At 40.8% G+C, this 15,295-nt stretch overlaps 1 protein-coding gene across 1 annotated transcript in view; it reads left to right on the top strand.

Moving 5' to 3' along the window:
- Positions 1-15,295, top strand: part of stxbp5l (syntaxin binding protein 5L) — a gene marked incomplete at both ends in the record, with an annotated part of 294,314 nt that overhangs the window by 159,806 nt on the left and 119,213 nt on the right. Inside the window, one exon of the mRNA XM_080412829.1 lies at positions 252-352. Coding sequence (XP_080268955.1) covers positions 252-352 — 101 coding nt within the window. The remainder of the gene's footprint in view (positions 1-251; positions 353-15,295) is intronic.

The following is a 15,295-nucleotide window of genomic DNA, read 5'->3' as shown; positions in this document are numbered from 1 at the left end:
GCGCCACCAGCAGGTCTAATTTAGCAAAACACCTATTTGGAACAAAATGCCTCAAATCATGAATGCAGTGCCTGCTTGCCGTGAAAGGCCTAAGAATAAATGGCACCCTTTTCACATTGGCCCATTATAGCGCCACCAGGAGGCCACACTAACCTACCTGACCTGGCGGGAGACCTGTGTTCTTTTTCTTTTTTCACTTTTTCTAGTTTCTCCTCATATTGATGTCTTTGTTTTCCCTTCATGGCCTACAGGGGGCGCTGGTCTCGGCCTGCGCAGACGATACGTTACACCTGTGGAACCTTCGTCAGAGACGGCCGGCCATCCTTCACTCACTCAAGTTCAACAGAGAAAGGTGAGCAGAGGTGACACATTAACACGTGCAAGGTTAATCTTTTTTCATTTTTTTCCTAAAGTCATTCATTTTTATGGCCGGTGGGGATATGATTTATCCCTACTTCTGGGCAGACTGAATTTGATTATTTAATTATAAATCCCTATTTATTTTTTATCTTTTAACACATTTAGTATCAGAGGTTTTATAAAACAGGGTACAGCCAGTGGCAGCGTTTTTTTACCTTTATTGGCAATCTTTTTAGAGCTGCAGAAGCCACAAAGAGGACCCGGATGTAAACAAACGGTGACTGGGAGATGTCCATGGGTCCCGTCTAACGACTGGAACAATAACGTTTCAACCGCGATCCGCCATTGCAGAGAGATCGCCCGTTGAAAATGGCTTGTTTCGATCACTGTAAAAAGATATGGAGATATGGACCTTTTTCTCAAGATCCCATCATAGGGGCGGATGCACGTCCGTTTATTTGGGGTGACGTCACATCCGTCCATTCCCTTTTAAAGGGTCCCTAGGATCATTCCTATGTTGCGTTAGAGCGCCCCTTGTGGAAACAAAAAATGGGGAAAAAATGAAAAAACGTAATATTACGTTTATGGCACTCAAAGGTTGTATTTGCAAAAATGTAATATTCCTTTTTTGGCACCGAATGTGTTAAGTGCCAAAAATAGCAAAGAATTTCAGATCTCTATCTATTTGTCGTACGAATAAGTGAGGCTTATTTATTTACTTTTTTATCGAACCTGATAACATGCACACAGAAATGAGGCACTGTAGATCACCATTGATGAATAAACGTACACATGCATGAATGCACGTGGAAGAACAAACGTGCACATACAGTACATAAAGGCTCGTAGCCTTGCTCAGTTCCGCTGTTTTGCACTCATGAGATGGACCACGATTCTCCGTGGTCATTATATGAAACCAAATAGAAATGCCGGATTGAATAAAATCTCAATTTCTCATGGTTTTACTGTGAATACCTGAACGGCAGGACGTGCATTGACTGCTTCTATTATTTCAACTTCAACTCTCTGCGGTCTTCTATCAATCGTTTTATAAGTGTATGCATTGACTGAGCAAGGTGACTTTCTCCAATGTTCTTACCACAAAAGCAAAAAAAAGTATTAAGACGGGTTTAGGAAACGTTAGGATTTGAAAGTTTGAAGAAGGCTTTGATGACCTCCACCATTAACATCGTGAAATAAAAACCATTTCCTTTAAGAGAAGAAAACTGTCAAAGAAGTCATAGGGACTGAATTAGAGGGAAACTGTCATAAAAAGTGATAGGGACTGAATTAAAGGTCTTTCTCGTGACCTTTATTCACAGCGTGAATGACTTTTTTTTTGACTGAAACAGACTTTGATGTGCTGACCCTCCAATGTACCCAGCGTGAGGTTTCTCTCTCTCACAGTGTTGCAAGAAGCTTGGTAAAGATTTAGAAAATCTCCGGATTGGCTTTCTAGATTTGCTGTTGATCACTTTGGAGCAGTGTAGTCTAGGAATAGGTGCTGCAGATTTTCCCAAACAATGGGGTTGGGAGTCGGGAGTCATTTCTGGGTCACAGAATATATTTTTTTACGTTTCCTACATTTACAAAATCAAATCAAATCAAATATAACATATAAAGATTTTCAAAAAAAAATAATCAAGACTCATTCAGAAAGTTTTTCAAAACAATTTCACATATTTTCCAGAACATCAAAACAAAAACAAAACTCAGTGAAAATAGTAGATCTGAAGACGTTCAATAATGCTCTGTGCGTGCCCGTGAAAGTGCATTCAACTTATTTCAAACATTAGCACTACCGTGTCAACACCATAAATTAACATAACTTTTAAAGATTTTCTGAAGCAGTCCAAAGATATGAATGTTTGAATGGCTGATGGATTTATGAATGAACTACATTTACAGAGCTCTGCAAGGTAAATGGATAATTAATTTGTACTGTACAAAGGACAACACTATAAAGTATCCCCATTATGCAAGTTAAGAGAAAACTATTTGATATATATTGCGGGTTGAATAAAAGGCCTTCATATTTAAGAGGTTATTTCAATCGGCGAACGTGCGTGGGAAGGCATAATCACAGTGTATCTTCAGCAAAAAGAAACTAGACTACACCACCGCTTTGGGGTGAAGCTAGAGGTGAAGCCAGTAAAAAATTTGCAGACTCTTCGTTCAGCTGGCCTGTCTCACTTTAGAGGTTTAGCAGAAATCCACAGGGGCAATCTGAAGATGCCACGAAGGCAAACTTAAAAGGTTAACGTCTTTGCACATTCTGTTTGAGTCCCCGACAAGCACAGGTAAGAGCTTCTCGGTTGCAGTTTCAAAGGTATCTCCTATCGCAGGGGTATCAGTGGAGACCCAAAAGATAATTGAGTAACCCCCGTGACCCAAACATACTCAAATTTATTATGAATGAATAAAGTACACACTATTTAAAAAATAGTGAGAATAGCAGATCTACACGCTCACAACGCGCCGTGATCTAACACGTTGTGAGCTTGTAGAGCTAGTATTTTTACTATTTTGTATTTTAATAATGGATTTGGTCTCCATTAATTTATTACTTTATTCAAATTATTTTGAATAATGTTTTATTGTTTTTCTGTAAAATATATTTGCGAAAATCGCTTGCAACTACTTTCGCCTGCGCACTTCACCCGGTATGGTCTAGTATATATGAAACATTTAAAAAAAAGATATTTACTCACCACCCTTTTCAATTAAGGAGAGATCAAGTTGATGCCAACAAAATGTTTTATTGAATAAAAGATAAAACATTTTGGCGATTAGACTTCATTAACATTTAACGTATAAGATTAGGGGACAGTCTAGACGCTGGTGGTGGCAGCATTGCAGCTTCCTCTAGACAATTGAGACTTTAACACGGTGGAGTTGGGAATGGAGGTCGGTTGCTCTCCGCTTGCTGAAAAGAGAATGGATCAGAGGCAGTGATTGGCTGACTGCAGATTGGCAGGTTGGCTAGAAGTGCTCACACTTATAGCTGTGAATGAAAGGATGTTTGTGGAGCATCCCCAGCTATAAAGATGAAAGCATTAGAGAGAGATCATCCTTATTGAACTTATGCTTAACACATTGACCGCCAGAGGTTAATCTCATAATGTACTCACCAGTGCCAACGTTTTATTGTTGTTTTTTGTTTTTTTCACGTCGCCATAGACGTCGTTAAAATCCTTAAGATTGATCTGTGCACTGTTTGTAAACATCGCGGACATCTCCCTGTGTCTACCAGTCCAAACCACGTGTCAAACGGGGCATCCATTGTTGAGTTAGAACGGTTTATGTTAAACAGTGATCAGCGAGGAGAAAAACTACAATCGAAGAAAATGGCGTTTCAGTGTAGACTTTAGAATGGGAGCCGGCGTGATCGTCAAAACCGGATCCCAAATAATTCTGTTTCCGGTGGTGTTACAATGAAATGTGCCGTACCGGAAAATTGAAAAAAAAAAAAAATCGAAAAAAAGGAAAAAGCACCACAGCCCGTAGGCTACGGGATCGGCGCTTAAGCGTTGGATTTAACGGCCCGTAGAACTACGGGCCCGGCGGTAAATGTGTTAAAGGGTTAGTTCAGATTTTTTTGTAGGAAATACTTACCATTAATGTAGTGGTTGCAAAGGTATTAATTGATTGCCCGAGTCCCGTGGTCAGAGTTATGGTCCGGTTCTGATAAATATGAAGTAGTTCTGGTAGATTAGTAGATTTGGTGGGGGCCGCTCATTAAAAATAAATTAATCTAAAAAACTAGCGTCATTGTATTGTTGACCTATTTCTACCATATAGAGCAGGTTTCGTTCAACTTCGACCCCTCTGTCACATGGTACTATTTTTTGTGTCATATATTTTGTGCGTGAGTAGGCTGCCGCGGCGCAGTGATTCTGGACACAAACATTAGTACCATGTGACAGAGGGGTCGAAGTTGAACGAAACCTGCTCTATATGGTAGAAATAGGTCAACAATACAAATGACGCTAGTTTTTTAAATTAATTTATTTTTAATGAGCGGCCCCCACCAAATCTACTAATCTACCAGAACTACTTCATATTTATCAGAACAGGACCATAACTCTGACCACGGGACTCGGGCAATCAATTAATACCTTTGCAACCACTACATTAATGTAAGTATTTCTTACAGAAAATACTCAAAAAATCTGAATTAACCCTTTAAAGCTACATAAAAATGGGTCCGAGACCCAGAACTGGCACAATATTAATAATGTTTTGAATTGAATTTGAATTGGATTTTTGTTTTAATGTTTTCATTTATCTCTCCTTTCCAATTGGCCCCACTAGCGCCCCCTGGGGGCCGCAGTCCCCCTTTGAAAGTTCCGCTATATAAATGCAGTCTGGAATGAAGGAGCTAAAGGGATTGTGCATATTCTAAATTGAGTAAAATACAATCAGCATACAAATTTAATCACTTTAAAGACTAACCTAATCCTAATTAATCCATCCCACCACCACCACCAAACATGCATATTTATTCCCTTATGCTCTATGGAACTTTATTATTCCCTTATATTTGAGTTAAATTACTGCAACCAAAACTGTCTTAATACGTTTGACAAGTCTTTAGTCAAGGACAGATGTCATAGTTGCGTAAAATCCTTTCATAACGCTTATTGTTCCACTTCCTCTAAAGATTACCAAGGACATTCTGAAAAGCAAGACATTTAACAAACTGCTCTCAGTGAAATGGGGTAATTTACTACAAGTCCTTGGCAGGGCATTTTTCCCCCTTCAAATCAATACATAATCCTTTGCTGCACTCTTAAGTTCAGCTCTCTCAAACATAAAAGCCTGCATACTTCAGCAAGGTTGCATTGTTGAGAGTGCAAAGGCCACAGCAGTAATTGCAAAGACGGATGAAGGGTCACCTATTATACCACACTACCTTATGCTACTGACTCCAAGTACTTTAAGTGAGATACAGTCTCCTCAAAGCTAAGAATGTATTACATTTCAAGAGTCACGTAGGCCTTCAGCAAATGGAACATTAGTACAACAAAGTCAAAGTAAAGCTGCACATTAAACTATATCAACACCACTTCTGTGACCAACCGCAGGTCTAAGGACACAGGAGTGAGAGGCTTGGAAGAAATATATATTCTAACTCCAAGTTGCTCAGGAAATAAGTTATGACTTCCGCTCAGAATGTTATCACTGATGATAAGGGTTGGGCGATTGTCATGGTTGTTGAAATATTTTGTAATTAGTGGGAATAGCCAATCAACTAGCCCACATCGTGATACTGTAAGTAAACAGGGCTTAAGTGGTTTAAGACATTGCTTTGCAATGTAAAAATGTGGTCCAAATAGAATTGTAACTCAGTTTTACTAAGAATAAAGGGTTTAAGTGGTTAAGATTTTTACTGCATACATACAGTGTGTGATTGCCACCTGCAGGGAGGCAGTTCCCTCGACCAAACAAACACCCCCCCAAATCACAGAGTCGCTTCAATCAGTGCCTACTGAGAGAATTTATGCAAACACAGCCATTAAACTGCTTGAGAAAATTACCCCAGTATATTAAAAAAAACAGTCCTGATAGCAGAACATTTTCCATTCTTACGGCCTAAAAAGCTATACGCTGTAGTGGCTGCTGGCAACTAAAGAAATATATGTTAACACTCAATGTCCTTCAACTTCCATTGACCCCCATTTACTGTATATAAACAATCACCAGAAAATAAAGCTAATTAAATGTCACAGGTCGAGGTGGGCTTTAATAGCAATTACGGGAATATATCAAAATGTCTGCCACCCTGTGATATGTAGGGTGGGGGCTGTGTGAGTGTGACGTGTGTACTATGTGCTTCCTATTATGTTGTGCCCAGGGCTCAGATGAAAAACCCAAAGCAAGGTCACAATGACCTTTGATGCATAATTACCAGAATGATGCTCGTCTCAGGTCCTCTGTGGAAATGCTTCCTACGAATGTAATGAAGAGTGTCATTAAACGTAATGTGGAAAAACAAACGGTTAAAGGACCGCTTCACCCATTTTCAACCTATCTTTGTTATAATTGCTCCTCACTAATGCTCATTATAACAATGGCACCATTTCTCTCTCCTCGGCTCCATTGTCACTAACAACGGCAACATAGCAACCGAGATAAATCGGAAGACGTGCCCTGGCAGCCAGTGCCATGAAAACTCTCTGGAAGCCGTTGTGGAGACACCATTCCATAACAAGAGAGACCAAATTACGGATCTATAACACCTCAGTTCTCTCCGTCCTTCTCTATGGAGCAGAAACTCAACAAAACCCTGGCTGACAGAATTGACGGCTTTGACACCAGAGCGCTGCGTGTATCCCCTTTATAGAGGGGATAAAATGGCAAGATTGAGTCATCACGCTGCGGGAACGTACCAAACAGCCCCCCGCGTCCCGTCTGGCAGGACAGCGCCGGATGCGCTGGTACGGCCACGTCAAAAGACTCCCCCCTGAACACCCTACATATGCTATCCTCCACTTCGATCCAAAAGCCGCCGGCTGGAAATGCCCCCGCGGTGCCCCCCCGCACACGTTGGATTGATGCCACCACCAGGGATTGGTGAAGCTGATTGGCTCTTCGCATGGCGTCGTCCCCGCCGTCGAGCAAGAGACCTGATGAGGATTCTCTCTACTGCTCTCAGAGGAGGGCTGTGGACAGTTCAGAAACCTGCCTACCAGTGACATCATCAGTAGGCAGGTTTGTTTCAAACAACATTTATTTTTTTATCAAGAAGAACAATGGCTTCTAATTCAGTATGCAGTATGCTAACTTCCCAGGAAGTGTAACCCGTTATACAGATTATGCCCCTCACCCGCCCCCAGAACCGCAATATAACAGTGAAGCTGCCGTCGCCTGATGGTCAAATCTGGGATTGCAGGACTTCCGCATTTAAAATGCAACTGCGCGTGCGTCTACCGTTTGAAACCCTAGTGCGCCTGCTCGGTGCTCAAGTCTTCCACATTTGAGAAAACGCGGAAGTACAGTGTTCTTCCGGATGCTTCATGCGCTAGTGAGCAACTTTCATTGAAATTAATAGGTGGGGGCGGGGCCGTCCGCCCTATAACTCTAAGGCCCCTCATATTCTCCCTCTGTGGAGATTTATTTATTTATTTTGTATTTTATATCTTTTTACATCTCGCTGGCAATGGTGGACAAAGTACTCAAACCCCGACACTTGAGTCAAAGTGTAGATAACCCTGGTCAAACGTATTATTATTATTAATGTTGAAAAGTATTATTCAAAAGTTCAAATGACAAAGTAGAAAGTACATTTTCTTTTTAATAGCTATCAATACATTGCTGTATTATTTAGACACCCCCCCCCCCCCCCAAAAAAAGAGAAAACAAATATCAAAGAATGGACAGAACATTAAACAAAATCAATAACAGTGAAAATAGCCTATCTACAAGCTCACAATGCGTCGCGATATGACACGTTGTGAGCTTGTAGATCTTTCACTACTCTGCACCAAAGACAATCAGGAGCTTATTCTCAATTTGTGGCATTTTCTTCTTGAAAGAGACTTTGCACTCCACCAGCCACCCCATGCATCATTCTGGCATTTTTGACAAATGCATGCATTTAGTAAAATACAATTAGTGAAACCATTTCATTTGAGATGTTTTGCATAAAGATAGTAGGCTAATCTGTTAAGAAAATTACATTGTAGCTCTCACCTCCTAGCACAGTACGAACAATAGAGGCTTCAAGTAATCAAATAAATTGATTACAAGGAATTGTACCTCTACAATTGCCAACTTTATCTCTTATCTTTATTCATCTTATTTTATGTTATTATTTTATACATCTCCAGTTTATGTTGTGCTGCTGTCTTGTGGAAAATGCCACATAAACATTTTCCTGTTTGTACCCAACCCATGTACTGTATGAATGACAATTATTCAACAGGTAGGCCTACTGTATGTCCGACCAAACAATCTGATTGGTTGAAATAGGCTAAAATGAGCAGATCTATGAGCTTGTGAGCTTGCATAGATCGGCTATTTTAGCTATTTTTAAAGAAGAATATTGGATACTGATAAATACATTTTCCTATAATTCTAGTTACTTTTAGTTACTTTTGAAAACTCAATCTAGTTTCTTTTTTTGTATAGCTCCGATTTTATTCTTTATTTCAGTTAACTAAAATGTTTTTGCCATTCTTGTTTTCGTTATTTTGTTGTTTTGCTTAACAATAATAACCCTGGTGTGTTCACGGTGTATGACTCTTATACACACCGTACGTTGGCCCACGCACACGCACACACACACACACACACACACACACACACACACACACACACACACACACACACACACACACACACACACACACACACACACACACACACACACACACACACACACACACACACACACACTGTGGTAATCTGTGTCATGGTCCCATTAGCCCCCTTCTTCCTCTAGTGGGATGTTATCAACCATCGCTCTCCGTTGTGTCAGGAGTGTGAATCATCCTCTCTCCGATAAAAAAAACAATGAAAGGAAGGCCACGGTGACTCGGTGAGTCACACGTCTGAGGGAGGATGCTGACCTGCCGCTCAGCTCTGTGTCCCTGCTAAACCAACACCATTAAAACTGCAACGCACACCCCTCCAAACTTTGCTAAGAAGGAATCATGAGTCACTAGAAAATCGCTTTTCTGCCAGAACTGTCAGTCACTGTGTGCTGTATAAGCATATGATTGTACGTGAAGCCGCCTCACGCTACAGAAACTGGTTAAGACCTGGTTGGGTGTCTAAACAAAAGTACCGTAAATTGGCGGAAATGACGTTGAGGCTTTACGTATCTGTTTAACTGTACATTCTCCGCGAATGAAACAAGTGCTGTGATTGGTCGAAAAAGGAAGTCCCGCCCTATACTCTCTGTATTAGGTCGTGACCAGGCTTTTCTCCTCGGAGATGAGTAAAGGCTGGGAACGAGGCTACAGAAACATGGGCCACATGGCTCACAAGGCGGTGAATGTCAACTTATTTGCCGATATGCCCATGGCAGTCAACGAGGTAAGCATCGGCCGATAGCTATTACTGGCGATATATAATAATAATAATAATAATAATAATAATAAAAAATACAAATCAGAACAAATATAGATACAAAAAATAAGCAAAATGGCAGGTATGGTAAAACCTTTTTAGCAGCAATGTAGAAATGAGTTAGAGATCATCATTAGATCAGTCCATCTCTTTATTCTGTTACTTCATTAAGGCTATTTTTGCTCAGCTGGCCCTTCATTTGCCGGCCAGCTGGCAGCTATAGTCCTGATGTCTGCTTCTGTGCTCCTCAACTGATAATTATGAGGCAGGCTGCGATGACGCCTCCTCAAAGCGGCAGGCACTCGAGCCAATTTAGCTATTTTCTTACGTTCGAAAGTGGTTAAGTGTGTCTGTGGGTTGTTATAAAATATTGAACCAATGAAAAGTATTAACAAGCGCTTGTGACTAACTGATAACTACACTTGATGCATCGTAACACGGGTAATTCTTTACCTTTCCTTAACAGTTTTGGATTATTTTTGGTCTCCACCTGACAGCGAGGAAATGGTGGTAAATGATGGGGTCTATCAGCACTGAGTGGGCTGTGTGGGCTGTCTGAGTCACCATGAGTCATCGCGTTATTGTTGATATGTCTTTAGGCATTTTGGATTCATCAAAGTATGACATTTTGACAATTGCAAAGCGGAAGGTTCATATTCTTCTGTTTTTACCCATTCGAGCTCTCTCGTTCCGTGTTGTCGGATTCCAAATGGTCCTGCAACAGGCCCCTGAAGAGCACAAAAACATACCGGTCTTATAGATAAGTTTACCTTATTTATTTTTAGATGATATGATTGTTTTGATTGATTGGATATTTTATTGTATATCCTATATTTTATTGTAGTAACAAAAGTATGTACAAAATAAATAAAGCCAAATGGATAATCACAAAAAAATCCAAACGCTTGTTTCCATTGTGGTCCATAAACATTCAAACATCTAGATAAACAACAGTACAACAAGCAACAATGCAAAGAGGTCCATATGTGCAGTTTAAAACAATAATGTCAAAGGTTTGTCACACACAACCATGTGGCCGCCTGAATATTCCCATTATAAAATTTGAGGACGACACCGCAGTGTTGTCGACCTAATTGCAGACAATGACGAGACGGCCTCCAGAGGAGAAGAGGTGAGCCCCGACATCACAGTGTCTGGATAACAACCTCCATCTGGACGTCAATGAAACAAAGCAGATGACCGTGGACTACAGGAAGCAGCAAAAGGAGCACACGTGCCCATTCACATCGACAGGACTGCAGAGATGAGATGAGACACAGCGACCCTTCTCAAGCCTGACTCGTGCGCCGAAAGTCGTCTATATTGCGTGTATGGCACCATTGTACGACAGAGCATAAGAGGTTAGGCATGGACTCCAGGATACTTCTACGACTGTCCCAATGGGAGTATACTGACTGACTGAATCAGGGATCCTAATCCCTATTGATGGAATATTCAGTCTACTACCATCTGGCAAACCAGCAACAATCCATCAGGCTCCAGGACAGATTCCACCCTCAGGCCATAGGTGTCAATGCACTACTTTACAGTGATATCAACTGTACAGACTGTGACTCCCTTATACCCATACATTACATCTCCACACATACTGCCACACCTTGTGTGTTGCATGCACAGTATTCAGTATTATACTGCACTCCTCATGTGCAGTATAATACTGTTTTCGTTGCAACCACGTGTGTGTGTGTGTGTGTGTGTGTGTGTGTGTGTGTGTGTGTGTGTGTGTGTGTGTGTGTGTGTGTGTGTGTGTGTGTGTGTGTGTGTGTGTGTGTGTGTGTGTGTGTGTGTGTGTGGGGAGGTTTATCTCATGCCATCAATACAGATCTCTTGTGTGTATGCATCGCTCTCTGTTTCCATAGAGCATGTGCAAATTGTTGTACAGCGCACATGTCATGGCGTATAATGACAATTTCACCTTTGAGAATATACAGCATAATAATTATCTGTCTCCGAGCTAAGCATGGTGCATTTCAAATTTTCCACAATAATATCATCAGATTATGTTGGGGCTAATTGTGTTGAGTTATCGGTTTACAGCAATATCCGCCGGTGCAAATAGAAAATTGAAAAATGGCTTAATTGAAAATCCTTCCCATGAGACTTTCCTCCAAATGACTATGAAACAATAAGGTCTCTCTCTCTCTCTCTCTCTCTCTCTCTCTCTCTCTCTCTCTCTCTCTCTCTCTCTCTCTCTCTCTCTCTCTCTGTCTCTCTCTCTCTCTCTCTCTCTCTCTCAAAGAGCATTCAACAGATGTACAGTATTAGACATTAGACAACCATTTTCTCTTCCTCTTGCTTTTCAAACATACAGTATGTACAGGCCTGCGCACAAACCTTTTCATAGACCCAACCCCAGCCTTTGGGACCCCTGGTACTGGCTGGTTTTACATCCTGGTGACATGCAATTAGTCCGACAGTCCATCGTTCCAAAGTACCATTGGTCCAAAGGCGCACATTATAACTAAGCATATTGGGACAATATTGGGGCATCAGAATAATGGGCCATTGGACTAATGGACAGCTCCCTTAACCCTAACCTTCTAATCAGGGACAAATTAGACCTGGTAGAATAGAAAACTAGCAGTACAGTACATGTTGTGATCCTGTCCTTGTGGATCTGGAGGGTATCTATGATTCTACGATGAGGATTCTGAATACATTGTAGATCTAAGTACCCCTAATCATGTTCACAAGTATTATCTTAATAACTACCCTTCTGTATACTGTAAGAACGTTATTGTTGAACTCGTATTGAACTGTGATTTGATTTGCAAGACTAATGAATATATGTGCAGTACTCTATCTCCCTTCCTGAGGCAGGGCTTAACATAATGTTACTAAATTGGATTTCCATTCTGGTGGTTCTCAGCATGGGGTCCAAGGACCACCAGGGGTTCTTGAGGGGGTTCCAAGAGGTCCTCAGCTAAATGATCAGTTAGAAGCCAAATTGACCCATACTGCTCTGTAACACTGAGAGTGTACATAGCAAGGTTATAATTGTTTTTGGATTTGTCACTATAGTTTATTTTTAGTTTGTTTTGAAAAAAAAAATCTAATTCAGTTATTTAGAGCGGGTTTGCTAGTTTGTATTAGTTTTCATTTTTGTGACAACGCTTAGTTTTAGTTTTTGGGCGGTGTAGCCGCCCCTATAAGTGGGGTTGGGACACCTCATTAGTACACATTTGCTGTACTGTGATTGGCTCATTAGTACACCCCTAGCTGTACTGTGATTGGCTGACTCTATTGGCTGACTCTATTCAGCACTGTGATTGGCTAGCGAGACACATGATGACATTAATAACCTATAAATAGGACTATGCACTTCAAAAAAAAAAAAAAATTTAAGTGAGCTTCCATCACTGTGATGACCACTGTGATGACCACGCCGCCCACTTCACACTGGGTGTGATTTTTGGGCGGTGTAGCCGCCCCTATAAGTGGGGTTGGGACACCTCATTAGTATTAGTTTCCTGCACTGTGATTGGCCCACTTGGCCCACTTTCCTGTACTGTGATTGGCTGACTCTATTCAGCACTGTGATTGGCTAGCGAGACACATGATGACATTAATAACCTATAAATAGGATTATGCTCTTCTAAAAATATTTTTTTTTTGGAAGTGAACTTCCATCACTATGATGACCACTGTGATGACCACACCGCCCACTTCATACTGGGTGTGATTTTTGGGCGGTGTAGCCGCCCCTATAAAGTGGGGTTGGGACACCTCATTAGTATTAGTTTCCAGCACTGTGATTGGCCCACTTTCCTGTACTGTGATTGGCTGACTCTATTGGCTGACTCTATTCAGCACTGTGATTGGCTAGCGAGACACATGATGACATTAATAACCTATAAATAGGATTATGAACTTCCAAAAATCCATTTTTTTTGGAAGTGAGCTTCCATCACTATGATGACCACTGTGATGACCACACCGCCCACTTCACACTGGGTGTGATTTTTGGGCGGTGAAACCGCCCCTATATGTGAGGTTTGGATATTTGCACACCAAATCCTGCGCTGTGATTGGCCACAAATGTACCCCCCTAACCCTGCACCGTGATTGGACAATCACAGTCTATTCAGGACTGTGATTGGCTAGGGAAACATGACACATGTGCATAGCCCTATAAATAGGACCATAACTTAAAAAAACCCATAAATGTGTTTTTTTTTAAGTTATGGTTTCTTCCATCACTTCTTCCATCACTTCTTCCATCACTGTGATGACCACTGTGACCACACCGCCCACTTCACACTGGGTGTGATTTTTGGGCAGTGAAACCGCCCCTATAAGTGAGGTTTGGATATTTGTTATTATGGTTTATATGGTTTCTTCCATCATAAGAGTGTTTCAATAAATGTATTTATTTTTTTGTACAAGATTGGTTGACTCCATTCAGTATTGTGATTAGCTAGCAAGACACCGCCCACTTCACACAGGGTGTGATTTTTTTCATACTTTGGGTTATTTGTCAGGTGCAGGATTCAAAAAGGTCAGTAAGTATTGTGTAATAAAAACTCAACAAAATATACCATTTAAAAATATATTCAGTTACTGTTGGACAATCAACGAGAAAAATTAAAACGAAGGGCATTTTGTTATAATTTCAGTTTGATTTAGTTTGTAAACATACAATGCAGTTTCAGTTATGTTTTTTTTTATATTCTAGTTTTTATTCAGTTAATTTCTTTAATTTTTTGTTTTCGTTATTTAGTTAGTTTCCGTTAGCTATAATAACCTTGGTACATAATGGTACCAAATTGACTGGACATGTGCATTTGGTTCCATCTGTACACTCTCCGTGTCTCTGAGTGTCTCTGAGTGTTGGACTAGGACACCAACTTGTACTCCTGAATCGCTGCCCTCCACACCCTCCTATCTAGCATCAGGGTCTTGAGCTCTGCGTTGATGTTATCTGCAATGTCACATCGCAGTGTGTCAACGTCAGAGGTGGAAAAAGTACCCAGATATTTGACTTAAGTAAAAGTAGCAATACCACAATGTAGACATACTCTGTTACAAGTAAATGCTTGTGTTCAAAATGTTACATGAGTAAGATGCCAAGTATTGGCATCAAAGTAATGCAGTACCAAAAGTAAAAGTACAAAAATATTTGAAAATAGCAGATCTACAAGCTAATGCGACACGTTGTGAGCTTGTAGATCGGCTATTTTCAAATAGCCTACTGTAGGTATAAGATAGGGCTAAAGTGGTTAATGCATGTTTTATAATCTAGTAAGTAACTAGTAACTAAAGTTTTAGTAGTAGAAGCAGAAGTATTGCAAATTGGAAATACTCCAGTAAAGTAAAAATACCTCAAAATTGTACAGTGCTCGAGTACAGTTGGTGCCTAGTGAGTTTGTCGTTTCTCATGTGACTCTCACTTGTGTCATTTGCTCCATGCAGCCAACCCAGCTCACTTTACACCACTGGTAGACGCCATTCAGGAACTTTTCCTGTTGTACTGTGAGCGTCTTGGCCCCAAACAGCAATACTGATTCTACTGTAGCCACGATGTTAACATTGAGAATTTTGAAGTGTAGATTGGGGTCCCAGAGAAAAACGAAATCATATGAAATGGTGGACGCATGGACTAATCAAACTGGAGGTCCTTGAAATTAAGAAAGGTTGAGAATCACTGTAGTCTCCTGTTGGTGTTATCTTGCCTCGCCCGTTTCTTTCTAACCGGACCTTAATTATCTCAGTGAACATGGTGCCCGTATAGCCCGTGAACAAGCTACTGGTGAACGCGACACACTTCTGACAATTCTTAAAGTAAATCCTAATGCTGCGTTCACACTGGCAGCTACAAAGCTACAGTATACTGTAGCGT

This window comes from Gymnoscopelus braueri, assembly GCF_963280865.1.
Source record: "Gymnoscopelus braueri genome assembly, chromosome: 18".
Lineage (NCBI taxonomy): Eukaryota > Metazoa > Chordata > Actinopteri > Myctophiformes > Myctophidae > Gymnoscopelus > Gymnoscopelus braueri.
Note: the sequence above shows the minus strand (reverse complement) of the source record. Positions and strands in the feature narration are given on the sequence as shown.